At 38.4% G+C, this 25,065-nt stretch overlaps 5 protein-coding genes and 1 pseudogene across 9 annotated transcripts; 2 read left to right on the forward strand and 4 right to left on the reverse strand.

Moving 5' to 3' along the window:
- LOC109711578 (polygalacturonase inhibitor 1-like) lies at nucleotides 6,444–7,747 on the reverse strand. The gene has a single exon (XM_020234715.1). The coding sequence runs from the start codon at nucleotides 7,667–7,669 to the stop codon at nucleotides 6,662–6,664; it is 1,008 nt and encodes a 335-aa protein (XP_020090304.1). The 5' UTR covers nucleotides 7,670–7,747; the 3' UTR covers nucleotides 6,444–6,661.
- LOC109712163 lies at nucleotides 11,341–12,184 on the reverse strand (annotated as a pseudogene).
- On the reverse strand, nucleotides 11,341–13,128 carry LOC109711580 (polygalacturonase inhibitor 2-like). The gene has a single exon (XM_020234717.1). It carries the CDS (start codon nucleotides 12,918–12,920, stop codon nucleotides 12,228–12,230), a length of 693 nt encoding a protein of 230 aa, XP_020090306.1. The 5' UTR covers nucleotides 12,921–13,128; the 3' UTR covers nucleotides 11,341–12,227.
- Nucleotides 14,016–15,771, forward strand: LOC109711579 (chlorophyll a-b binding protein 6, chloroplastic). The gene is made up of 4 exons (XM_020234716.1): nucleotides 14,016–14,342; nucleotides 14,456–14,558; nucleotides 14,838–15,126; nucleotides 15,423–15,771. The coding sequence occupies exons 1-4, from the start codon at nucleotides 14,158–14,160 to the stop codon at nucleotides 15,572–15,574; spliced, it is 729 nt and encodes a 242-aa protein (XP_020090305.1). The 5' UTR covers nucleotides 14,016–14,157; the 3' UTR covers nucleotides 15,575–15,771.
- Nucleotides 16,575–21,189, forward strand: LOC109711938 (potassium transporter 26-like). Its single transcript, XM_020235312.1, has 8 exons — nucleotides 16,575–17,111; nucleotides 17,258–17,480; nucleotides 18,368–18,613; nucleotides 18,976–19,026; nucleotides 19,125–19,385; nucleotides 19,474–19,526; nucleotides 19,625–19,994; nucleotides 20,089–21,189. The coding sequence occupies exons 1-8, from the start codon at nucleotides 16,947–16,949 to the stop codon at nucleotides 20,901–20,903; spliced, it is 2,184 nt and encodes a 727-aa protein (XP_020090901.1). The 5' UTR covers nucleotides 16,575–16,946; the 3' UTR covers nucleotides 20,904–21,189.
- Nucleotides 18,551–24,447, reverse strand: LOC109711939 (3-oxoacyl-[acyl-carrier-protein] reductase FabG-like). 5 transcript variants are annotated; one of them, XM_020235318.1, is made up of 4 exons: nucleotides 23,963–24,445; nucleotides 22,720–22,949; nucleotides 22,221–22,473; nucleotides 18,551–18,655 (listed from the first exon to the last, which is right to left on the reverse strand). In XM_020235318.1, the coding sequence occupies exons 1-4, from the start codon at nucleotides 24,318–24,320 to the stop codon at nucleotides 18,651–18,653; spliced, it is 846 nt and encodes a 281-aa protein (XP_020090907.1). In that variant the 5' UTR covers nucleotides 24,321–24,445; the 3' UTR covers nucleotides 18,551–18,650. The 5 variants fall into 5 exon arrangements, with proteins under 5 accessions (XP_020090907.1, XP_020090903.1, XP_020090905.1 ...); XM_020235314.1 differs by having other exon boundaries at nucleotides 18,594–18,694; nucleotides 23,963–24,447; XM_020235316.1 differs by lacking the exon at nucleotides 18,551–18,655 and adding an exon at nucleotides 18,781–19,257.

Raw genomic sequence — 25,065 nt, forward strand, 5'->3', positions numbered from 1 at the left:
AGTTTTTGGAAGAAATTTAGTGATTAATCTAACTGTTTCGTTTAGATTGTTGGCTAAATTCCAATCTGAGAAAACTTTGAATTTAAAGTAATTGATGGATTTGGAATACAAAAATATGATTAAATTTATGAATAATACAATACCGTTTGGCAAGGGGATAGGGATAGGGATAACCCCTATCTCCCTTTATACCCAAACGCTAATTTTTTATTCGAGAATAGTAATTCTCGGTTATCTATAATAATCGGGTATAACTATTCCCACCAACACCTTCATTTTCTATACAAAATTATCTATTATTTTTCTTATTCCATATTATCTATCCAAACGCTATTTTCTTATTCCCGAAAGCAATCTAATTTTCATCCAAATATTATTTTTCTTATCCCCATACTTATACATATCCCTGTAATAGCTAGTTCTTACTTATACCCGAACCAAACGCTACCGAAACCTCGCTCTAGTTCAATATTACATCATTTTGTACAGTTATGTGCGTAGAATTTTTATTCATATAAAATATTAATAGTAAAATGCATTCAGACTGTCCATATTGAATTGCCGATGATGAGCAATGAGTTTGTCCTTGTAAGGCTACTGTGAAATAATCGTTGTACTCTAAAAGCTTAAGCTGTTAAAGAACGGTATTTAAATATTTTTATATTTAACACTCCCCCTCATGTCTGGACTTAAGACTTTTTAGCCGGTCCATGACGTGAGCTTGAATTAAATTTAAATGGAAGAATTAATATGCTAGGAGCCTGACGTGACTCGAACTCAGGATCTCCTGTTCTGATACTATGTGAAATCAACCGTTGTACTCTAAAAATTTAAGTTGTTAAAGAATAGTGTTTAAACATTTTTATATTTAACAGCTACAAAAGATTACAGCACAATTTAAAATAGAAGTGCTTATATCTAACTAATGTAATATATCATTCCAATTTCGTTCCATTAAAATTTTGTATATGAACTTAAAACGGTTATTTCAATTTCTTTCAAGTCTATCTAAGACAAAATGCAAGATTAGCATTATTGAATTCTTATAAGATGATGAATTAGACACAAGCTAAAGTACATGAGGGTTAGTTATTTAGACTAATATTATATTTAATAATAAAACTCTCTTCTTTAAACGGAACTCCAAATTGAATGGCAAATTAGACCCAAAAATAGAGTAAAATCAATCCATTCCAAGTCCATTCCGACCAGCTAAGAAAATGGAGAGAGAGAGAGAGAGAGAGAGAGAGAGAGAGAGAGAGAGAGAGAGAGAGAGAGAGAGGGGGTTCGGAGACCCGATTATATCCCTATCTCTAATATGAGAAATTGCTACACGAACCACCTATTTATTGACCCTTCATGTCATTTTTAGACTTGAATCTCTGTTATTTGCTCAATTGTAATATTTAAGCCTTATTTACATACATAAATATCTTATTTGATATATTTTTTAATTTTTTTAAAAAACTTATACATTTTGTTAATTAAAAATATGATTAAATATTTAATATAAAATATTATATTCAAATTTCAAGTCACTTTTTGAGAGTAATATAAATTACCTCGCAGATGAAACATACTATTTTATTAAATTATGAACAACATGACCTTTAAAGATGCAAAAAAACTGAACTCCTCATTTATCATCATATTAAAAAAATTTATACGGAATAAGTCATTCTCAAATAACTTATTTCCAAATGCAAATAGAACCTTAGCTTGGTGACAAAGAATATAGATATTGAATGTCATGCGGAACGAATGGATGGATAGAGCGCAGATACATGAATGCATCGGATGTAATTAATAATTTTTCTAGCTGAATTTAAGATTTTACAACTTTCCCATCACCTCTTATTAATGTTTTTAAGAGTGTTTACAAAAACTATCGACCGTCCCTAAAACAAGTGGCAAAAATTTAGAAGTTAGTATCCGAGACCTAAGTTCGAATCTTAGTTGATTCACATTTCTTTCTAAATTTATTTTTAAATAAAATAAACGAAATGGGTAGCGTGTTATTTATTTTTTTTAAAAAAAAATAGTGTTTACAAAAACTGCACTAGTACAAACACATGCACCACTGTAATGACTTGAAAGCCCGTGGTCAGTGGCAGTGTAGCAATTGGCCAACTTGCTCGCTCCCTCTCCACACACAAAATTTCTGAGAAACAAAATCCTCACTCACTCAAATATGTTTACAAAGAAATAACTTGCGAGACTGACATAAAAAAAAAAAAAATCCAAAATACACCGGTTATATTAGTAACGTCATATTTTCAACTAATAAAATTTTTTTTTTTTAATTTATCCGTCTCTTCATGATTATAAAAAAATATTTTATTATGTTTTTTTTTGCAAAAAAAGAGATGTTATTAAATTATTTTCGATTATGTGGTGTAAATATAAAACAGTAGACTTCCTCAATATATGGACCATATGTGTAGGTTCCACGTCCAACCTGAAATGTGACGGTTACACACAACATGATATTAGTGCCTAAACTCGGTTTATGCATGCACCTTATATATTAATATTTTAAAATTAAAATATAATAAAATAAATATGAGCTATAATAGTTAAAAAAATCTATTAGGTATCAACTAATTTCAAAGACAAAAACTAATTCTAAAATTCATAGGTTTGGAAAACTATATATTTAACGTCATAAAACATATTCAGTAAAAATGAAATCATAACTTGAGTGACCTTTATTACAGATTTTATGGAACGGCGTACGAAACGTACTTGTACACCGGGTGTAGGAGGCAACGATTCCCCACACAGGAGCATCTCACTTCTCACGCACGCGAAAACACGTGGTTCCGTTGGTCGGTACACCGTGCTGTTGTTGTCGTCCGCATAGACAAGTTACTATGCGGTCGAGTACGCTCCTCGACGCTTTGGCACACCTTATCCGTACAGGGTTTGCTCATGCTCACAAAAACATTCTACAATGGACGAATTATATTACCGATACAATTTTTTTAGTCAATAAAATTATTTTTTTTTAGTTTACTCGTTTTATCATAATTAATAAAAAATATTTTATTATATTTTTAAAAAATATATATAATTAATAGTAATAATACGATGCAAGTGGAATATTGTAGACGTTCTCTGTGCTCACCTCCGGATAAACAGGGTCCGGCGGTTGGACCATTGACTGTCACTTCACCACCCCAACTCCCAATCTGAGTCGTCTGAGTGCTGTAGAGGGCATCCTGGCCGTTCGTCTCGCCTGACGCATTTTGTACTCGGGCGAAATAGCATAAAACTCAAATTGAATTCGACTATTTCACCAACCATCCTAAAACAAGTGGAAAAGGACTTAATAGTCGGTATCCGAGATTCCAAATTCGAATCACAGTTGATTCACATTTCTAACTAGGTTTATTTCTAAAAAAAATAAATAAAGCGGGTAACGTGCTACCTATCTCTCTCAAAAAAAAAAAAGTCATAAAACTTATGAAAAAGGGTTTAAATTTATTCTCACGAAGATTCATTTATTCTCATAAAGATTCAGTATTGAACTTGGAAACAATAACCAATCTATCTGTGTTAAAATTGAATCTACTAAAATCATTTCTTTTTGAAAAATGGAAACAACTACCCTTTAACCTTCTTCAATGAAGGTTCAAATTTAAGACTCTAGCATGTTACTTCGGCCTAGTACAGCGGTTTATATCCAAATTTACAGAATAGCAAGCTACATGCAAACTCACAAAATAAAAGAAAATCTCCCCATATTTTCGTTGGACTTTATGTTCCTTTCTTTTTTTACGCTAGATTACCCAAACATGGATATCGATTTCTTATTACATAAATGTTCAAGTACCGGATTAACCTATTAAAGTTGGTCTGGTCTCTACTAGGAGAGCTCGTGATACAGGCCCGATGCGAACGAACCCACAACTTCAATAGGTCGAACACAAACTTAAATGGTCCAGCCCAGCCCAGCCCATATAATATTTACTGGGCCAAGACCTTATATATGTTTGGTTGGATCAGGCCAAAATGGAAACTTTTCTAATATAAGAGAGCTCTAGGGCCTGTTTGTTTCACCGAAACTGGACTTTAGGTTAAAATGGACTTTGAGTTGAAATAAAGTTTGGTAAAAATTATTTTTTTCATACTATTTGTTTCATAGTTATGAAAGTGAAGTTCCTTCGTTTCTATTATTTGTTTAGTAGAAAGTGAATAATGTAAAACTATGATTTATATATAAATAATAAATAACGTAATAAATAATAAATTATTATTATAATAAATAAAAATGATATAATTATATTCCTATATAATCAAAAAAATTAATCTAAAACAACTAAATTATTTTTTATACATAAATTATAATAATACAGCANAACTAAATTATTTTTTATACATAAATTATAATAATACAGCAAAAAAATTATAAAGTAAAAAAAATAAATACTTAACTAATCAATTTTCATTATGTTTTATATTTACAAACTAATAATACAAAAAAAATGAAGGAAATAATAAAACTTAACTAATCAATTTTTATCATATTTAAATATATAAGCTAAATAAAAGAGTAATTAATACCATAATTAAATATATTTAAATATAACTAGAATTTATTATTATTTTCTTTATCTTTCTTCATCGAAATTGACTTCGGCTCGAGATAGATCAAAGTCGATTATGCTAGCTATTTCAGGTAACTCGAGTTTCGACCGTATCTTTATTAGATGAAACAAACAGCGGAAGCGATTGTTTACAGTAAAAAACGACTTTACCCCTCTTCACTTTTACCCAAACAAATAGGCCCTAGCGTAGTAGCATCTGGTTTAATCTGTTTATTTTCTTCTTTTCTTTCTATCAAAATCCAATAATGATAAATAATAATAATAACCAATAACAATAATAAAGAGTAAGAAATTAATAGCATAATAATTCTGATAGCTGACGGAAGAAACAGCCCAAATTTATTGTCGTCTCTACAATTTTTGTTTATGTTAAACCACACTAACTGCATGCAATACATTTTCCACGAAAAGCTACTTCATCCACTAAATAACTCTTCTACTTGCCAAAAAGCTGCCTTAGTTCAATTTACTGGAGAAAGATCGAGGCAAAAACAATAAACAAACTTTTTTTAAAAAATTACCGATTTTGTGAGTTTATAAAGTGTTAAACGCAAACATAGAGGAAGCAAAGATTTCAGTGTAATTATTATTATTTATTTTGAGAATGATTTTTTTTAAAAAAAATAACTAAGATTTCAGTGTAAAGAAGAAAGACCAGACAAAAAGCAGCTGTACCAATAATGCTCTCGGAGCTGAATCATAATGGAAGAGGACCAACAATGATATTTTTTTGTTTTTTTAGAGAAAAAGGCAAGAACTTACACACTTTATTTATTTAGAAAATAAATTTAACTACAAAATATAAGACTACTAGAGCTCAAGAGAAGGACCACAAAAAAAAGCTTCATTCATTCTTTTTTTTTTTGTGCTGATACTACACAGAGGGTAAACAATGTTATTTTATAATAAATTAGAATCAACGCGGTAATTAAGCAAGTGTATGGCAAACTTAGCACAACATTTATTGTGTAACACCGACCATTCGTAGCGCAAGTAGTAAAAAATTTGATGATTCGTATTCAAAATTTTAAATTAAAAAATCTAATTATTTTATATTTTCAGCTAAAACGAATAATATACTATTTTTCTCTCAAAAAATAATATTTATTGTGTACCATCACTAAAGCTTTTTAGTTAATTTATTGGCTTACGAACAAAAGCGTGCACAAGACGGAAGTTTGGAATTTGGGCTACAACTTTCAACAACATTTTGGAGTGTCGAACAATAAAGGAATATAGATGATTAAAATATACCTAAAGCATGCTGGACAATGAACACATTCATTGCTTTGATATGTATGTCGATTCTTTATATAATGTAGCGTCCGGACGACCGATCTACGTAATATTCGCATACGCTTGAAAATTTGTCCCATATTTATTAACAAGCATGCCTCTAATAAAACTACGATGCTCATTTAATTAACATTTCTTTATGTTTTCATCAGACACTTCCGATCACGCCGGTAATAAAGCCATTAAAGTTTAAACTAGTCTATGGGGCGCACTCTTGGAAAAGAACTTCTTAGATTGCTAAGCATCCAAAAAAAAAAAAAAAGAAAAACTTTTCTTTTTTAAAGTTGTCGGGCAATTAAGCTTGAGTGTAAACTGTATATATGCACGACAGATAAGATTATTGAATATAAGAATAAAAAAATATCATTATTTGATAAAATTAATTTTTTTTTAAATAAATTAATTATGTTATATATTTTTTAACTTCTAAAATTAGTTTATTTTTTAATTTAATTAAATTCATGTTTTGAGTTTATCAAAAAGCCTGGGCACACAGCTTAAAAATTCTCCTTTTTTAAGAACCTTTTCAGTATTATATATCCCTAATCTCTGTATTCGTTAGTATATATATACAACTGTAATACAGAGAGATGACTCCGTTCCCGTGTACGGTACAAGATCAATTATTATTGCAAACGATGATCACGACAACCACATCTGCTGGCCTGCTCTAACGCGTACGGTACTTTATTATCACGCATATAGGGACAGCCTTTGAGGACAGCTAAAATTAATTTGTACCTAGCACGCTCTATTCACTTGCACGCGGCGAGCGGGGTCCCGCAGAGGCACTTGTTGTGGAAGTACTCGTACTGGCTGAACCGCGCCGTCACGAGCCCGGCCGGGATCTCGCCGCAGAGGCGGTTGTAGCTCACATTGAAGAGGACCAGGCCGGTCACCTGGTTTATCTGTGCCGGAATCGAACCCGTTATCCCGTTGTGGTTCAAATCCAGCGAAGTCAAGTTCACCGGAAAGCTCACTTTGCTCAGGTCGAAGCTGAGCCGGTTCCGCGACAGGTCCAGTTGGGTGATCGGCTTATTCGAACCTAACAGGAATGACGCGTCTCCGGTGAGGTGGTTTCTCGACAGGTCCACAATGCCCCAGGTGGGTCCACCCAGCGAGGCGGGGATGGGCCCGGAGAGGTTGTTGTGGGAGAGGTAGAGGTCGGGGGGTGGAGAGCTCTTTGGGAAGGAGCCGAACGAGTCGGGTATCGAGCCGGAGAGGTGGTTGCGGTCCAAGTGCAGGGCCAGTAGGCCGGGGAGGAGGGAGAGAGAGGGAGGGATCGAGCCGGAGAGGGAGTTGAAGGAGAGGTCGATGATGGAGAGGGAGGGGAGAGTTGAGAGCCATGAAGGGACCGGGCCGGAGATGCTGGTGAAGGAGATGCGGAAGAGCTGGATGCGGTGGAGACGGGAGAGGGCAGAGGGGATGGGCCCCGTGAGGCCCGGGAGGTGGTGGAGGAGGAGGTTGGTGAGGTAGGGGAGGTCTGCTATGGCGGCGGGGATGGTTCCCGTGATGTTGGCGTCTTGAAAGATGGAGAGGCCCGTTACGCGGCCGGTTGAGGGGTCGCAGTCGACGTCGTACCAGTCGCAGCATGCAGCAGAGGGGACCCAGGATGCAAAATGGTAGGCATTGTTGAAGGCGGCCTTTATCGCCAGCAGGGCCTTCTTGTCGTCGGAGTTGCAGCGGCCGGCAGAGGCGGCCGGGAATAGGGGAGATGATAGGAACAGAAGGAGAATGGATAGCAAGGGGAGTTTGATAGCCATTTCAATTCTTAGTTCTACGTCTACCGTTCTAATCGGTATGGTTTCTATAAATAGCGTGGCGGCGATGCACGTAAATGTTTGAGAGAGGGCACGCATTTATAATTTTGTAGCAAGGTTGGGAGGAGTTGACTGGTCAAATGGGGCGAGCTGGCATCACGCTTATCTACATTCTAGATGTCAGAATGGTGTAAGAGCCGCAGAAGGAAGATGCTTAGAGGATCTCATTTAGTGGGATTTAGGTCGGCTTCATTGAAACTTTTATTAAACTCGATTATCCTAATTTGACTATCCAATCAAAGGTACCTACACTAGTAATGGTGGCGTCAAAGTTAAAACACGAATCTAAAATAACGTGGTGCAAGGCTTCGGATGCAACACTGTATATCCTACAAACGTTTTCGTATCAAAATCTGAGTTAAATTAATTGTCTGATAGATTGCAGTAAGATTTCACATCAGAATGCAGTAAGATCGGTCTTCCATGATAGAATGCAGTAAGATTTCACATCAGAATGCAGAAAGATCAGTCTTCCATCTCCTTTTTGCTCGTCCGCACACAGAAATCTCCCAAACCAGTAAACAAGCGCCGCCACTAAAGGCATGGTTTGGATTGAAGACACTTCCAAACATCCAATAAAGTCAGGTTGGAATTTGCATAACTTACGGGGGCCACTATCAGCGACAAGTTACGGGCTTTGATGAAACTTGAAGCTTTCGTCTGAATCTATGCACATTATATTCAGCCCCAAACTATATGCTTCTTTGGTTCTTTTGTAGAAATGGGATAGACGCAACCTGAAACCACCAAGGAGATATCTCAAGTGCTATACCTAAGCCTTGGTGATTTTTAATTTACAATTTAGATCTGTGATCTGTTAATAAACCTTCAAGATAATAAAATTAGCTCTGTTAGTGCATTTGTCGATAATAGTATATTTAGGAAACTGTTAAGATGACGCTCCAAATAAAAATTTTGGAACGACGCTCTTTGAAGGAGAAATTCTCTCCTAGATCTGGTCCACCATGTCAACCGTGGAGCACTCGATTACTTCGGCCTATTTGTAGCCTTGATATTCGATCATCACTAAAGATGCTAAATCTTAAGATCTGGAAAAGATACAAAATAATTAGGTACTTATGATTCAAAATACAGATCAACCAGGGGCTCAGGACTAACGTGGTGGTACAAATCTAACCTTACTGTGTAGCAATAAGGGAAAAAAAAAGTCAGACCAGAACTCGATATTCTGGTACAAATCTACCAGTCCAAGTGGGGCGAAATTATTACTTAAACGTGGACATTAGACTAAGCAAACACATATTAGGTGTTTGCGTCGATTTCTAATTGGTTTGGTCATGGCCTCACGGACTTTGAACTTAGTGTTACCAAATTGAGGAAGTACCAAAATGGAGACAACTAACAATCTTGACGTTCATTAGGATATGGTAAATGGAATCTGCTAGTAAAATCACCCATCAAACCCTTCAAGCCATCTTCGGCACACAGCATATGGATCTAATCCATAGTTAACGGTGTTGGGAATCCGGTACTTGCCCCGGTACCGGATCTCGTGAATCCGCAACCCGCTCCGATACCGACTGCTGTGAATTCGGTACCGATTGTTGGGATTCCGCAATGGAAGCGTCGAATCAGGTTTTTATCATAAACCCGTCTCCTCAACAGATGCTGATATAATAATAAAAGAGAAAAATATGCAGGTAAAATAAGATTCATTAAATAAGAGAATATTACACCTGACTCCTCTTCTGCACAGAGTAGCTACAACCCGAGCCCTCTCTCTGAATCTCTCCTACCCTTCTCTCGTCTTCTATACTCCCAGAAGACATCTCTTTCATCCTATGCATCCGTGCACAAGGTATACCAATGACCCATGGCTACGAAAGCCGCACACGTCCTCTTACACCTATGCACTAGGTGCAACCAAAATCATGACCATATTGGCCATGCCATATGGGTATGGCTAATCCATACCACCACCACCACCGAAACAATAGCACCTATGCTATATTTATAGCTTACATCAAAAGCTACCCAAATCCTAGTATAATTAGGATTCCTACTCCGATAAATATTTAAATCTATATTTGTTTATCTCCAATAGATTTAAATATTTATCCTAATCTAGTTAGATTTATACTCTAATTAATATTTAAATCTTAATTTATCTTCAATAGATTTAAATATTAATTCTTATCTAATTAGGATTCAACTACAAATCTAACCAAATCCTAACATTCTCCACCTTGGTTGGATTTGTAGCCTTCAACCGTTGCGTCGAGCTCACAATGCAAGCTCCACATTGACCTTGTCTCCTCCACTCGATGTCGCCGCATCCGTCGTTTCGCCTCGAGCGACTGCACTTCCGCGAACTTTTGGAACCGTAAACCGTCTTCGCTAACATTCTAACTATGCTCCCATTCAAAACGTATAAGTTCTTACGTTTGTTCGCCTCGCACATGACCCAATCTCGCTTTCGGACCCTCATAGCTCCACTTGAAGCAGAAATATCGCAACCCTTCGAGTCCAATGCGCCTAACGAGATCAATTGTGCTTTAAACATCGATCGCTCTGAACGATCGGTAACACAGTGCTCTGACATCGATCTTCTACAAGGATCGAAAACCTTCAACTCTAATACAAAATGTTGGGAATCTGGTACTCGCCCCGGTATCGGATCTTGTGAATCCGCAAACCGCTCCGATACTGATGGCTGTGGATGCGGTACCGATTATTGAGATTCCGCAACGGAAGCGCCGAATCGGGTTTTACCATAAACCCGTCTCCTCAGCAAAAGCTGATACAATCATAAAAGAAAAAAATATGCAGGTAAAATAAGATTCATTAAATAAGAGAAAATTACACCTGACTCCTCTTCTGAATAGAGTAGCCACAACCCGAGCCCTCTTTCTTGAATCTCTCATACCCTTCTTTTGTCTTTTATACTCCTAGAAGACATCTCTCTTCCTGTGCATCCATGCACAAGGTATACCAATGACCCACGGCTACAAGAGCCGCACACGTCCTCTTATACCAATACACTAGGTGCAACCAAAATCATGACCATTTTGGCCATGCCATATGGGTGTGGCTAATCCATACCACCACCACCACCATAAACAATAGCACCTATGCTATATTTATAGCTTACTTCAAAAGCTGCCTAAATCCTAATATAATTAGGATTCCTACTCCGATAAATATTTAAATCTATATTTAGCTTATCTCTAATAGATTTAAATATTTATTATAATCTAGTTAGATTTATATTCTAATTAATATTTAAATCTTAATTTATCTTCAATAGATTTAAATATTAATTCTTATCTAATTAGGATTCAACTACAAATCTAACCAAATCCTAACAAATGGGTTGTAAGTAATTGGATCTTTGGGCTTTGAATGTTAGGTGCGTTAGGAGACTTCATGTAGGACAGCATTGGTTGTTTGCTAGCAACCCGTGGATAATAATTGGTGGATAAGATAACGACCTGGCGGTCATATCCGTTGATGGTAAGGGGTATACTAATGCTTCCAGATAAAAGAAGTGCTTTAAAAAAATGTACAACGAATTCAAGAATACTGGTTGGGACAAAAGTCAAATTAAATAAATATTATACATAGTTCCAAATAGGAGACCTTTTCCAAGATGGTACTTGAACTAACTATAGCCATTAGTCGAGACTTGCTAAGTAGATTCTGCATCATAGTTTCTTTCTAATATATTCATTTTTTGTATCAAACTCCTTGCTAAACGCTATCTATCAAAATACAGAGTTAGAAAAGTACGTGAGTAAACATTTCATATCTACTACTAATTTTAGTGTTACACAATGCAAGGCTCTAATGTACAGATTGTCTACGCCAACTTGATCTGCTTAACTTTGGTCAAGCTAGCAGCTTTTGACAGGAAGGTAGTAACGCTCTGCAGAGGCACTTTATGTAAGTAGGAGGCGCCATGCATGTACATTCCCGCTGGGATCTACCCATAGAGCCATTTTTATGTGAGATTCAAAATCTCAAGCTTGTGAAGGTCCATAACTGACTTGTGAGATTCAAAATCTCAAGCTTGTGAAGGTCCATAACTGACTTGTGAGATTCAAAATCTCAAGCTTGTGAAGGTCCATAACTAACTTGTGAGATTCAAAATCTGGTTATGGCTCAGGTCCAACAAGCCCAGGGACTAAGGAATACCACCCTCATCAAGTCAAACTTCAGCTTATTCCGTGAAAGACAAACAGAAGACCTCCGATTTGCCGCACCAAATAAGAACAAAGCATCGCTAGCACGCTTGTTATATGAGAGATCAAGGTCGTAGCTGTCAACATTGGCATAGGACTTCGGGATCTCACCCCACAGCCGGTTAACCATCAGGAAAAGGGTGCTATAATCCCCATGTGGAAGGTCGGGCGGTATTGTTCCAGTCAAGAAGTTGTGGCTGAGGTCTAAGTAGTTCAGTTTTTGGAGAGTGCTAAAGGATACTGGGATGGGACCAGTACCTTATTATTGGACATGCTAATATCAAAGGGTACGCTGACCGTCAGACCAGGACTTCAAGGCCAGTGAGTTTTGTGAAGAAGGGTGGGATAGGGCTGGTAAGCGCCGGCATGAAGGCATTTGCTAGGCTTTTGAGTGCAGAAAGCTCGCCAATAACAGGTGGAAGAAATGTGGAAATGTCACTCTCTGGAAAGGAGATGTCGATAACCCGGCCTACTTGGGAGCAAATTATGTATGTCCAGTTGCAGCAATCGGCGGCAGTGTCCCATGAGAAGAGGAAACCAGGGTTATGCCACGAGTATTTGACCTTGAGGAGTGCCGCCTTCTCACCTCGATGGCAGGTCGCAGAGAATAGTACGGTTTGGAGAGGAAGACAATAAGAGGCGAATAAAAAAGAGGAGATGCTGATAGATACTAGATTTAAACAAGGAACGTTTTTGCCTTTCTCGCCGATGGAAGAGTAGTAGGAGGGAGTGCTATATATAAGCAAAGAGCTTTTTATTGGGGTATCTACGTGATGAAGTCCAAAATGTGCAAGTGGAGGATGGCCACCATGAGGCCCGCAGGAAATAAGAAGGGATTCATCATTCTGCTTGATTTTACCCCTGTTTTGGACTAATATAAAAGTAAGACAGCTGCTGAACTTTGAAATCTTTGTGCTGTTGTGCAAGTAGAGAAACAAGTTTAGTAATGTCTGATACTCGGTAGTTTCAGCTGTTGTTGAAAGTATCTGCATTTAGCTGCATCCTGATTCCTAATGAAAAACTTGCAACTCCTAATTATTCAGGGATATACAACTGATCGAAACTGTATAAGCAAAAACGATAAGAGAGCGATCTCAATAATTACAACAAAGAGTAGAAAATTTGCGAACAGAAAACACATTCTACAACAGATAATCACCAAATTTGAGAATGAAACATAGAAAGAGCGATGGGAGGAAAGAAAAGGTACCTCAAACAGATCCAAACAAGCTATTGTCTCCATGTCCTCATCAAGGTGATCAATAATGTATCACATTTGGCATTAAAAGCTACAAAAAAAAGAGATCTCTACATCGATTAGCTTCGTGCATCATATCTGTTACGATAAATTATTTGTTACATACAACGAACTGGGAGTGATCCACAATTCCAGGCATCAGAAAACAATTTCGCGAACATAAAATCGAAAAGGAGAAGAATATGCAAACACCGATTCTAGATTTAGTGGAGAGCCCGATTAGCATACCTCCGAAATGCCGCACCCTTCCATCAATTCGCTCTTGAAACCTCGCGGTAGAAGAGAAGCATAGATAAAGTGGCGCTAGGGTTTGGGATTTAGAGAGAGAGAGAGAGAGAGAGAGAGAGAGAGATGTAGTGTATAGGGTTTCTAAAGCGGTGGAGGATGAAGAAGCTGAGTCGAAAAATGAGAGGGAAGAGTGAAGAGGAGGACGATGGCGCGGTGGCGTTCAGTGTAACGCTTGCATTTATAATAGTAACAACGATGATTTGGTCTTGGGTGTGAACGTCCTACTTGATTCGAACATGGGCTTTAAACTCGGGCCATAGTTCTCACCTGCGTCCGATAATGACGTGATGGGCCTAAAATGGGCTGATATATTTCGTAAAAATTCATCCGTTTTTCACGCCTGAGCCACTCAAGTCTCGGCCACACAAGTCTCAGGTGGGTCCCACAGCACAAAAATCCACGTCGGAAATCCAATAGATTATCATATCACACGTGGACCAATGGAAACGAGGAAGGGAGATAGAGCAACCAATAACGGCTCGGATTTGGATCGCCCCCAATCAGATATTCAGATCTCCCCTCCACTCCTTTCTGCGGCACTTCTTAATAGGCTTCTAACATCCTGTTCGTTTCTAGGCCTTCTCTTTCGCTTCCCATCTATCTACACAACAACAACAACAACAACAACAACAACAACAACAACAACAAGAAGAGAGAGCTAAGCTAAGCAAAAGAGAAAGAGAATGGCGTCGTCGAGTGGTCTGAGGAGCTGCTCCGCCGTCGCGTTCCCGAGACTTCTCTCGTCGTCCAAATCACAATTTGCGGCCTCGCTCGCCATCCCGAACACTTCCTCCGGCCGCGTCTCCATGTCCGCCGAGTGGATGCCCGGCCAGCCCCGCCCTCCCTACCTCGACGGCTCAGCCCCCGGGTATTTTTCTTTTTCTTTTTCTTTTTAATCTCTTCATTTATATATCTAATTAATGTTTTGTAATTATTTATTTGATTACTCTTTAATCGTTTTTCCCCTTCCCTAAAATTTAGTGATTTTGGGTTCGATCCACTGCGCCTCGGAGAGGTGCCCGAGAACCTGGAGAGGTACAAGGAATCTGAGCTCATCCACTGCAGATGGGCGATGCTCGCTGTGGTATATATATATATACTCTCCCTCTCTCCTGCTCACGTATCAGCTTTCGCCTCACCCACTTCAATAATAAGATCAAAATGTTTGATAAGTCGCACGATTACTATGTGTCCACAATTTTAATGTCATCTTAAATATAAGTAATCGGAACCGCAAGACTTGATCGATAAAATGTTAATCTGAAAAACTAAACATTCATTTTATTTTATTTTTTAAGGATTGTGAACTAGTAGTACGTGGATCTATAAAACTTACCCTACCAATTTGAATTTGATCCCACAGCCAGGGGTCTTGGTGCCGGAGGCGCTGGGGCTCGGGAACTGGGTGAAGGCGCAAGAGTGGGCGGCAATCCCCGGCGGCCAGGCGACCTACTTGGGCAACCCGGTACCATGGGGTACCCTTCCGACCATCCTTATCATCGAGTTCTTCGCCATCGCCTTCGTCGAGCATCAGCGCAGCATGGAGAAGGATCCGGAGAAGAAGAAGTACCCCGGCGGCGCCTTCGACCCCTTGGGATTCTCCAAGGACCCTGAGAAGTTCAAGGAGTACAAGGTCAAGGAAATCAAGAACGGTATGGAAAATTCGCCTTCGGATTAAGGCCTAGCTTGATAATGCATGCATATTTCCAATGCAATCAATTGCAGCTTTAGAGTTCCAAAAGAAGAGAAAAACAAAAAAAAAAAAAATCTTCTTAAAATTTCACCTCTAGTATTAGAGAGAAGACTGAGCTGCTAAGCGCTTTTAGACTTTTTAAATCTTCAAAGCATCAAAACAGTTGCATTTGACGAACGCAATTCCAAACTAATTAACTAGAACCTGTTTTGTTTACAAGTGTTGCTCATAACCGGTTTGTCGAAATGTTTGCAGGTCGGCTAGCGATCTTGGCCTTCGTGGGTTTCTGTGTGCAGCAGTCGGCGTACCCGGGGACGGGGCCGTTGGAGAACTTGGCGGCCCACCTCGCCGACCCATGGCACAGGAACATCGGCGACGTCATCATCCCCAGATCCATTGTGCCATGAGCTGCTTGACCTTGATTCAGTAATCACTTCATTGTACAACTCCCTTGTAATCATCTGAGAAGAATCTAATATAATTAATGTTTGTACCTTGTCACATGTATGTAGGACATGTCGGTCTTTTGCCAATCCAAACGCACAAAAATCATATGTATTTTTTGAGAACTTTGCTGTGGAAAGCGCTTCAGATGATGTGATTATAGTTTTTGGTAGAATAAATGTGAAAAAGATCTTAATTTGTCCGTGCGAAAATACCAAAAAAAGATCAAGAAAGAAAGAGAAAAAAATAAAACATATAAAAATATTTATGTAGTTTGGTCACCAACCTACATCGAAAACGTAGCAGAAATCTTTATTATAATCAAAGTGATGTATAAAATATAATTCTCTTACAAAATTTTAGTCCTAAAAATACACTCATTATTCTTATTTGTCGCATCAAAATCAATAAAATAAAAGATATATTTATAATAGTGGTTAAATCCTAATATGATTAGCAATATAAATTTACTATAACTAAAAATATCTTAATTAAATTAGGTATAGTCGAAATTTAACTTAATTTAATAAACAAAATAATAGAAGAGGATTAGAAAACATTATAGTTTTAAAATTGGAGACATTTCTAACCATTTCTCATAATTTGCACCTAAAATATGTAGTATTACTATGGTTAGTCACGTACACCTGAGTCGAGGTTCTACCCAGGTACAAAAAACACTGACAATGTACAAAGTTGAGGCTCAATATATAGGGCCATGCGCGATTGCTTCTTTGAATCCTGCATCTGATTCCAAAATCAGCAAGGCAAATTACTTTAGTTATTTCCATGAGTACATGTGAGTATAGGAATTGTACATCTACCATAATTCAATACAAATAAAGTAAACATTTATGAGATGATGTGGATCTAAATTTAAAATATAGTAATTATAAGGACACGTGGCACCTCTTCGTCTTTGTCGTGAGAAGGGGCCGTCCTCTGTGTATATATGGAAACTAATTGAAGTCACGTCCGGGTACAGTGCATACAAAATGGACGGTCGTGATTGCTCTTCGAAGGCATCTGAACCAACGTATTAACACCTCGTCGTTCGTCCCCTAGTTGTTAACGCGGTGTTGCTATTTATATTCAAAATAAACCACTAATAGTATCTTCTTGTTCGCTCCCTGAATCTCACCATCATTCCAAAGCCTCTCTCTCTGATCTCTCTCTCTACATGGACTACACAACATCCACCTTTAACTCTTATAGATCCCTCCACTCTCTTTTCTCTTTGTAAATTAAGGGATCACCAAAAAAGAGCACTAGTAGTGCTTCCTCCTTGCTCCTTTGGCCTCTCCTCCTCTCTCATCGACACAGATCGAGATCGGTATGGAAGACGCGACAAGAGGCGAGGCAACGATCATAGAACTCGGCAACGGCTCTCGTGATAACCACGAAGAGGTCGTTGACGGAGAGGCCGTCGCCGATGTCAAACCGGCCTCACAACTTTTCAGCTTCGGCTCCGCCTATAAATTGCCACAGCGTAAACCTGCTGTATTGTTCTAACACCCTTAATTTCTGATCGTCTACTCTTTCATCGTTTCTACGTATGCGATCGTATGTACATAGTTTATATTAACATAACAACACATACGTGTATACGTGTATATACGTACATATATATATCTTGTGTTTTGTAGAATTACACTACGGTGCAGACGCTGTTGCTGGGGTATCAGTCGCTTGGTGTGGTTTACGGGGATCTCGGCACGTCGCCGCTTTACGTGTTCTCTTCGGTCACCTTGTCGAACCCCGGAGAGGAAGACATATTAGGTATTATGAGCTTAATCTTTTGGACGCTTACGGCGATGAGTTTGATCAAGTACGTTATGATCGTCCTGCATGCGGATGATCACGGAGAAGGTAAATACTCAGACTAATTAATCATATCAACACGCGTTAAACTACACAAAGTTTTGTTATATGTCACATGAAATATTTTGAGTTTTGTGAGGGTGTGGCTCCCGGGTCAGCGCCTATTCAGTGGTTCTTACTTAATTTGTTGCTCCTCTTCTTTTTTGACCGTAAGGAATAGAATTATTAAGCAAGAAATTTTGTTACCTTCATAATTAATCTCAACCAAATTATTCTCACATCTCGATAATCACAGCATAATTGAGTAATTTATTGCAGGCATAGAATTATTCGCTTGTGCAAATACCCACTTTACATTTTTCCAAAGTTTGAGCAACTACTATTTAACTGGATCGGAGTCTATATACTAATAAATTTGCTTAAAAAGCAACCATTAACTATTTATTATTTTAGTATACAAGCAGGTTTCTTCTTAAGTATATTCTTAGTATCCTGACTAAGGAAGTTTCAAAAGAGTAATATGCAGAGGTCTCTGCATTTATAATTAAGTATTGGAGGCTTTTTCTGTAACTCCAAGCTAACATATATATTATATACTGTATAGCACTAAGAAAGAAGTTCACATAGTATTAACCAAAACTTCAATTATTACATAATGTACAAAACAATTGGTTCACATCACTGTCAATTATTGCATGATGTCCTTTCTGTACAAAGTAGTCCTGTTATAGCTGCATCCTGCCAGTAAAAAAAAGGAAAAAAAAAAAAAAAAAAAAAAAAAAAAAAAAAAAAAAAAAAAAAAAAAACAAGAGTTCGTGCTGAATAAATCTCCTAACAGTGTGATTGTATAATAGATTTCAAGCAAAGGCGTTCTCCATCATATTTAATTCTTTACATTTATTTAACATGTTTTGCAATGTGAACACGGAGTATAGGTGGGACTTTTGCATTGTATTCCATTTTGCGCCAACATATAAATTTCAAGGATAAGATGATCATGCCAAGTACGAGGCTGGACTCGGATATAAATCTGCGGTTTCATAGTAAAAGCAGTGGGTTACGGTCGAAAGCGCAGAAATTCTTCGAAGAGAACTCCAAAGTACAGACTGTTATTACCTGTGTAGTATTGCTTGGAACCTGCATGCTGATAGGCGACGGAGCCCTCACTCCTGCGATCTCAGGTACTCCTATTTGTATCTCTCGTATAGACATCATGCGCTATGCTGCAGAACATGTCATTCCTGTGAACAAACTATAAAGATCTACAAGAAAACAGAATTTAAAGCAGTAAGTAGGATCTACTGAGAAACATAAAGTACAAGTTCAGACAATCGAGATAAGAAGACAGTTGTGGCTTGGAAGGCATTTGTCACATAGATTGAGTTTAACAATTACATACAGTTAGCAAAAGAATGTTTTCTTTTTGCGGTTTTGCAAAAGTAAGCTTCCATGTGTATACAGATACATGTATATGTTTTCGTAGGTATTACTCTAAGTTCAAAGAAAAGAATCTAAGTCGATACTCTCTCTTTCCTTTCGACAGTTCTCTCTGCTGTTCAAGGAATCCAGTCGAGATCCACAAAGATAACGCAAAGTTAAGCACTGTTTAATTTGAATTCTTCAGTTTGCCAAGGGCTTTTTGTAAACAGATCGATTCTCGACTAACAGTACACCAACTCTTTATTGTTCCAGATCACGTCGTCCTCCTATCGGTGGTAATTCTGTTCCTCCTCTTCCTCTTCCAAAGATTCGGCACGAGCAAAGTCAGCTTCTCCTTCTCCCCAATCATGCTCCTGTGGTTTTCCTTCTGTGCACTAATTGGACTCTACAATATGGTCAAGTATTACCCATCAGTTCTCAAAGCACTATCACCTCATTACATATACTACTATTTTGTGAGAAACAAAGCCAAGGGTTGGAAGCTCCTTGGTGCAGTTGCGCTGTGCATAACAGGTCAGTAAACAATTACTTTTATCTAAATTAAAAGCACTGTGGTCTCAGACTCCAAATTCTCTAATAAGCCTTCTAATTGGAAAAACAGGTGCCGAAGCAATGTTTGCTGATTTGGGTCACTTCAGCAAGAGAGGAATTCAGGTAAATGTCTTCTTTCATCTGACAAAACATAAAGAAAGACATAAAATTTGTGAGTGCACAGCTAAGTTTTTATTTTTATTTTTTGTTTTTTTTTTCAGTTGGCTTTTACGACAGTAGTATATCCCTCGCTGATCCTGACATATGGGGGAGAAGCTGCATTTTTGATCAAGAACCCCGACAAACTAAGCACGGCTTTCTACAGTTCGGTGCCTGAGCCTATTTTCTGGCCAATGTTTGTGGTGAGCACTTTGGCTGCTGTCGTTGCCAGCCAAGCGTTAATATCCGCAAGCTTCTCCATCATTAGGCAATCGATTGCGCTCGGTTGCTTCCCGCGAGTGACCATGATACATACCTCGGATAAGTACGAAGGCCAAGTTTACTCCCCTGAAGTGAATTACTTCTTGATGGTTGCGTGCATACTAATCACAGTGGGCTTCAGGGGTGGTGCAGAGATTGGAAATGCATTTGGTGAGTGATATAAACTTACTCAATTTCGTTTTCTTTCTGCTCATTCCTTTTGTGGTCCTTAGTCACTTTGTATGATTTGTTCTTCTTTATGCAGGAGTTGCGGTGATTTGGGTAATGCTTATCACAACATTTCTAATGGTTGTTGTGATGATCGTCATTTGGGAAACAAAGCTAATCCTTGTAGCACTATTCTTCGTTTCCTTCCTCACGATCGAAGGCGTCTACATGACGTCGCTACTGAACAAGATTGTGGAAGGCGGGTGGGTCCCCTTCGCAATCTCAGCCTTTTTCATTGTGATTACTCTATCATGGACATATGGGAGGAGCAAAAGAAGTGAATACGAAGCAACAAAGAAAATGGACATGCAAGAATTCGACAAATTAGTAGGGAGCAGCACACGTGTGCCAGGCGTTTGCTTCTTCTGCACCGACCTAATGAACGGAATCCCTCCAATAGTTCGACATTACGTACAGCACATTGAAAGCCTTCGCGAAGTGATGGTTTTCATCACGGCTCGAATCCTTCCGGTCAGATCAGTACTTCCGGAGGAAAGGTTTGTTGTAGCCAAAGTAGGTCCTAATGGAGTGTATAGATGTTTGGTTCAATATGGTTATATGGATAACCATAACATGGAAGGGGATGAGTATGCTGAATCAGTGATCTCCGCCTTGAAAGAGATCGCTGAGAGCGAACAGGAGATCGAGAAGCTTCATTTGTCTTTGAATAAAGGGGTAATTTTTGTTCTCGGGAGGATCATTTTGAAGATGAGCAACAAGCATAGCTGCTTCGAAAGGTTTGTTATAGACCATCTATATAGGTTCTTGCAGAAGAACTTCAGGTCTAATGTCGCCACGCTGAGAATCCCACCAGGAAAGATTTTGCAGGTTGGGATGTTATACGAGATCTGAGGGGAGATTCGACTTTTTCTTCTTCTAGTGTGAGGTTCGAATGAATTAAATTGGTATGCAGTTTGTGGTTTGGAGTTATTACATAGATTGGCAGGAATGCTTATGTATAAAGTACAAAAGGCTTTGAATCTAGTCCAGAGTTTGCTGCCTTTGCTTTTTCTTGTTGATAATCTGTTGTTTTTTTTCTTAATTGTGGCCTGGTTGGACTCTCAAGTGGCTCTTGTTTTATTTGTGATCGACTTCGATAAATTGTTTGTTGAGTTCTAAGTAGAACTGTTAAAATTCCTGATTTAATTCTTTGATAAGTTTGGTGTTATTTGTCTTTAACACTCACCCGCTTTACCAACCGTCTCTAGAGCAAGTGGCAAAGGACTTGGTGGTTGGTATTTGAGGTCCTAAGTTTGAATCCTATTTGATTCACATTTCCAGCTAAGTTTACTTCTAAATGAAATAAACGAAGCGGGTAGCGTGCTACCTATCTCTCAAAAAAAAAAAAAAAAACACTCACCCACTTTCTTTTGGGTTGTAAACCTAGCATTGCTCTTTGCTTAAACAAAAAAGATAAAGTCCCTAAAAGGAGATCGAACTGTGTTTTTTGAAGTTTTAACTCATTTATTAACCACCTCTTATGTTCTTACTGACTATTTGAACATGTTTATAGCTGATTGTCAAACATGAGCTGTTTGGTAAATGCTGGATCCCATCACTCAAGTATATGAAAAACAATACACAATAGAAGAAAGAATCCATCAGATGATGCCTGTAAAGGAATTAGATAAATGTAAGCTTCTAATTGCAACCATCATCACATCCTTCTGAAAGAGTTCATAATCACAAATCTGCTAGTAACGTTATATAGAAATAATGATTGTCAACTTGTTATTTCATTTTTCTTTTGTTTCTTTTGTTCTCTGTTTTTTTTTTCTTTCTCTTTTTCTTTTTCTTGTCTTTCTATCACCAATTTCTAGTTGGTGAATTTCTTTTTCTTCTTGAGTTTACTTTGCTTCTTGTATTTCCTTCCTCTTTATTTGATTAACGAAAAAGGGATTTATCTCTGTTACAGTCAAAAATAAAATTATTGGAAATTTTGATAGATAAATTGCTATCGCTACAGAGGGTTTAAAACGAAGGACAAAAGTATTAAAAGTTTACACTTTGAGCTAATTTTTGTTGCGTATTCTATGCCTGTCTCTACGATTTTACTGTAGGACTTCCTGCAGTAACTGTATAGGGAACTCCAGTTATATACCACCTTAATAATACTTTGAGGAACCGTGAGAAATAGTAGAGATCATAATGAAGAATAAATAGGTACACCTGGTAGCGTGGCACCCGCATCGACAACAAAAGTGTTTCCTGTCACATAATCTGAGGAGTCGTGAATCAGATAACGGATCAGAGAGGTCAGTGCCGGATTGGACGTGCCGAGCATTCTTAATGGAACAGTTCTTTCGGTCACAGTGTTGAGCCATCGTCTTTCCATTAGACCAGCGGTTATCTCAGATTTAAACAACCCAGGTGCTACCGAGTTAACCCTGATGTTATATGCTCCTAGCTCCAAGGCCATCACCTAATACACGAAGTTGCCCAATTAACTAAATTGCAATTAAACGAAGTGAGATTTTAGTATAAATAAAACGTACCGTATCAAACTTCAGAAACAAGGTATAATTTTGACTAAAAAGCAATGATCGTGAATTCATTTGGAAGTTTCAACAGGAACTTCATTTTTCATAGCTTAGTAGAATATAACGCATTTTGCCTAACCAGAAGTAAAAAGAGAGCAGGTGCTTATCACGGTATGGAGAAAAATTACCTTAGAAATGGAATTTACGCCTGTTTTTGATCCAGTATATGCAATTCCTCCAGGCAATTGTCCACGATTAAGGCCAACGATAGACGAGATATTGATCACTGATCCTCTGAGCTTTGCATCTTGCATGCGCCGGCACACGTGCTTGGTTACAAGCCATAATCCAGTTAGATTTGTTCTCATTAAACTGTTCCATTCATCCACAGACAGATCCAGTGTTGAATGAACTTCACCTGGAACGTGCACCGAGAGGAAAAGTTCAGAGGCATACATCTGATGAACATAAATAAATCAACTGAGAATAGTCCACACTACAACATCGTATGAGTAGTTTATCATGATGAAGTACCATCAAGCAGAGGAGAAAAGTAGCTTATAGCAGAGCTAAAGTGTGCTTGGAAAGTGCTTTTTCTTTATTAAGCAACAATACAAAATCAAAACTACAGTTTTATATGATCTTTATTGGAAGAAGCAAAAGAGTGGAGACAAATAAGTCATCTGGTCAATAACAAGATTCTTGTTATTTGTTTACAAGTTTTTTGTTTCCACTCCCATGTACCTCCTCTAAAAGTCATCTGGTCAATAACAAGTTTTTTGTTTCCACTCCCATGTACCTCCTCTAAAATAGGGTTCACCCCTGTTTAATCAAAAAAAAAGGATTCTTGTTCTCATTGTTTACTTTATAAACCAAACGTGTTGTTGTTAGTTCTTTTTCTTATAATAATAACTGTCTCCTTTTTCTCTCGTTATTGTGTCTGAAGACAAACATGCTAGTTGACCCCGTCTAATACGCGCAAAAATAAATTTAAAAACTCTGACACTTCTATGCAAAAGATGGAAATGTATGGAGACACCCTCACCCTCAACCTCAACCGTTTTTCACTATGGCCCCTTTTAACTTTATATAAATTTTTTTTTTAATTGCCATATATTTTTATTTTAAAGTTTTATCAGTGATTCCATCAAATCGAATTGTTTTAACCACTTTTTAGAAATAAAACTAGATTGACTAATGACTAAGAGCTAATAGAGACACTATATTTAGCAAAATTTTCAACGACAACTCAAAGGAGTAGCAATTTAATAAAAATAGAATAAAATGGAGGCGCCTATTTCAAAACCATATTCAGATTAATAATTAAAAAAAAAAATTGCCACGTGAATCTCTTGTTACCAAGCAAAACCACACTACAACCGATTAATAAAACAAAACCAACGAGTTCTAAGATTTTGATCGTAGTCTCACCTCTGATCCCAGCGTTGTTCACCAAAGCATCGATCCTCCCGAACGCATTCCACGCCCTCTCCACCGAAGCTTCGATCCCCGGTTCCTCCGCGCTCACGTCGAGCTCCACGGCCACCGATCGGACGGCCGAGACCGCCCGATCCCCCGAGCCGTTGATCTCCTCGCAGAGCGATCTCAGCCGATCCCTCCTCCGCGCCGCGGCCACGATCCTACACCCCGCGCGCGCGAGGTCGACGCAGAACTCGCGGCCGATACCCGAGGAGGCTCCCGTCACCATCACCACCTTCCCCTCCAACCCCCTCCACCGCGGCGCCGCCACCTCCTCCGCAGCCTCCGCCGGGGCCTCAGACGTCGACATTATTAGGGTTCCGGCGAGGTCGAATGTGGGAGAGGAGAGGGAGGGGAGGGTTAGGATTTATAGTGGTCGGGGAAAGGGAAGGAGGAGGAGGAGGAGGAGGTTTCTCGCTCATTCACGAGAAGACCACTGGTGTGGTTAAGACTCAAGAGAAAAGAAGAATGCGTTTACTTTGGTGGGGTCCTGTTTCGGCCAATGGGACGGTGCCACGTCGGAAAGAAGGTTAGTGGCTGGCCCACTGGTTCTGGTGCGTTCGTTATCTCTGTGGTGTAAGCGTCAAGTCGAGTCGCGTCGACTTGAACATTACGACTCCGCAAGTGGGTGGCTGACCACGAGAAAAGCATTTATTTAGACTGGAATGGTGAGTATTGTTTCCATACAATGAGATCACCCATGCTCCAAACAAAATAACTAAAAAAATAGAAAAAAGAAAAAAAAGACCACCGACACCTTTAGCATCGCATTCCTTTAATCGTGACACAATTATATCCCTTTTCTTAATTATTTTGGACTTGGCCTCAACTCGTCAAGGGCATTAAGGCCTTGTTTGGTTAGGGGATAGGAATAGGAATAGGACCTTATCCCCCTTTATATTCAAACGCTAATTTTTTATCCGAGAATAGTAGTTCTCGGTTATCTCCACCAACACCTCTATTTTCTATATAAAACTATCTAAAATTATTCTTATCTCCCGGGAACAACCCAATTTTCATCCAAACACTATTTTTCTTATCCCCATACTTGTAGC

Source organism: Ananas comosus, linkage group 6, assembly GCF_001540865.1.
Source record: "Ananas comosus cultivar F153 linkage group 6, ASM154086v1, whole genome shotgun sequence".
In the NCBI taxonomy this organism is placed as follows: Eukaryota; Viridiplantae; Streptophyta; class Magnoliopsida; order Poales; family Bromeliaceae; genus Ananas; species Ananas comosus.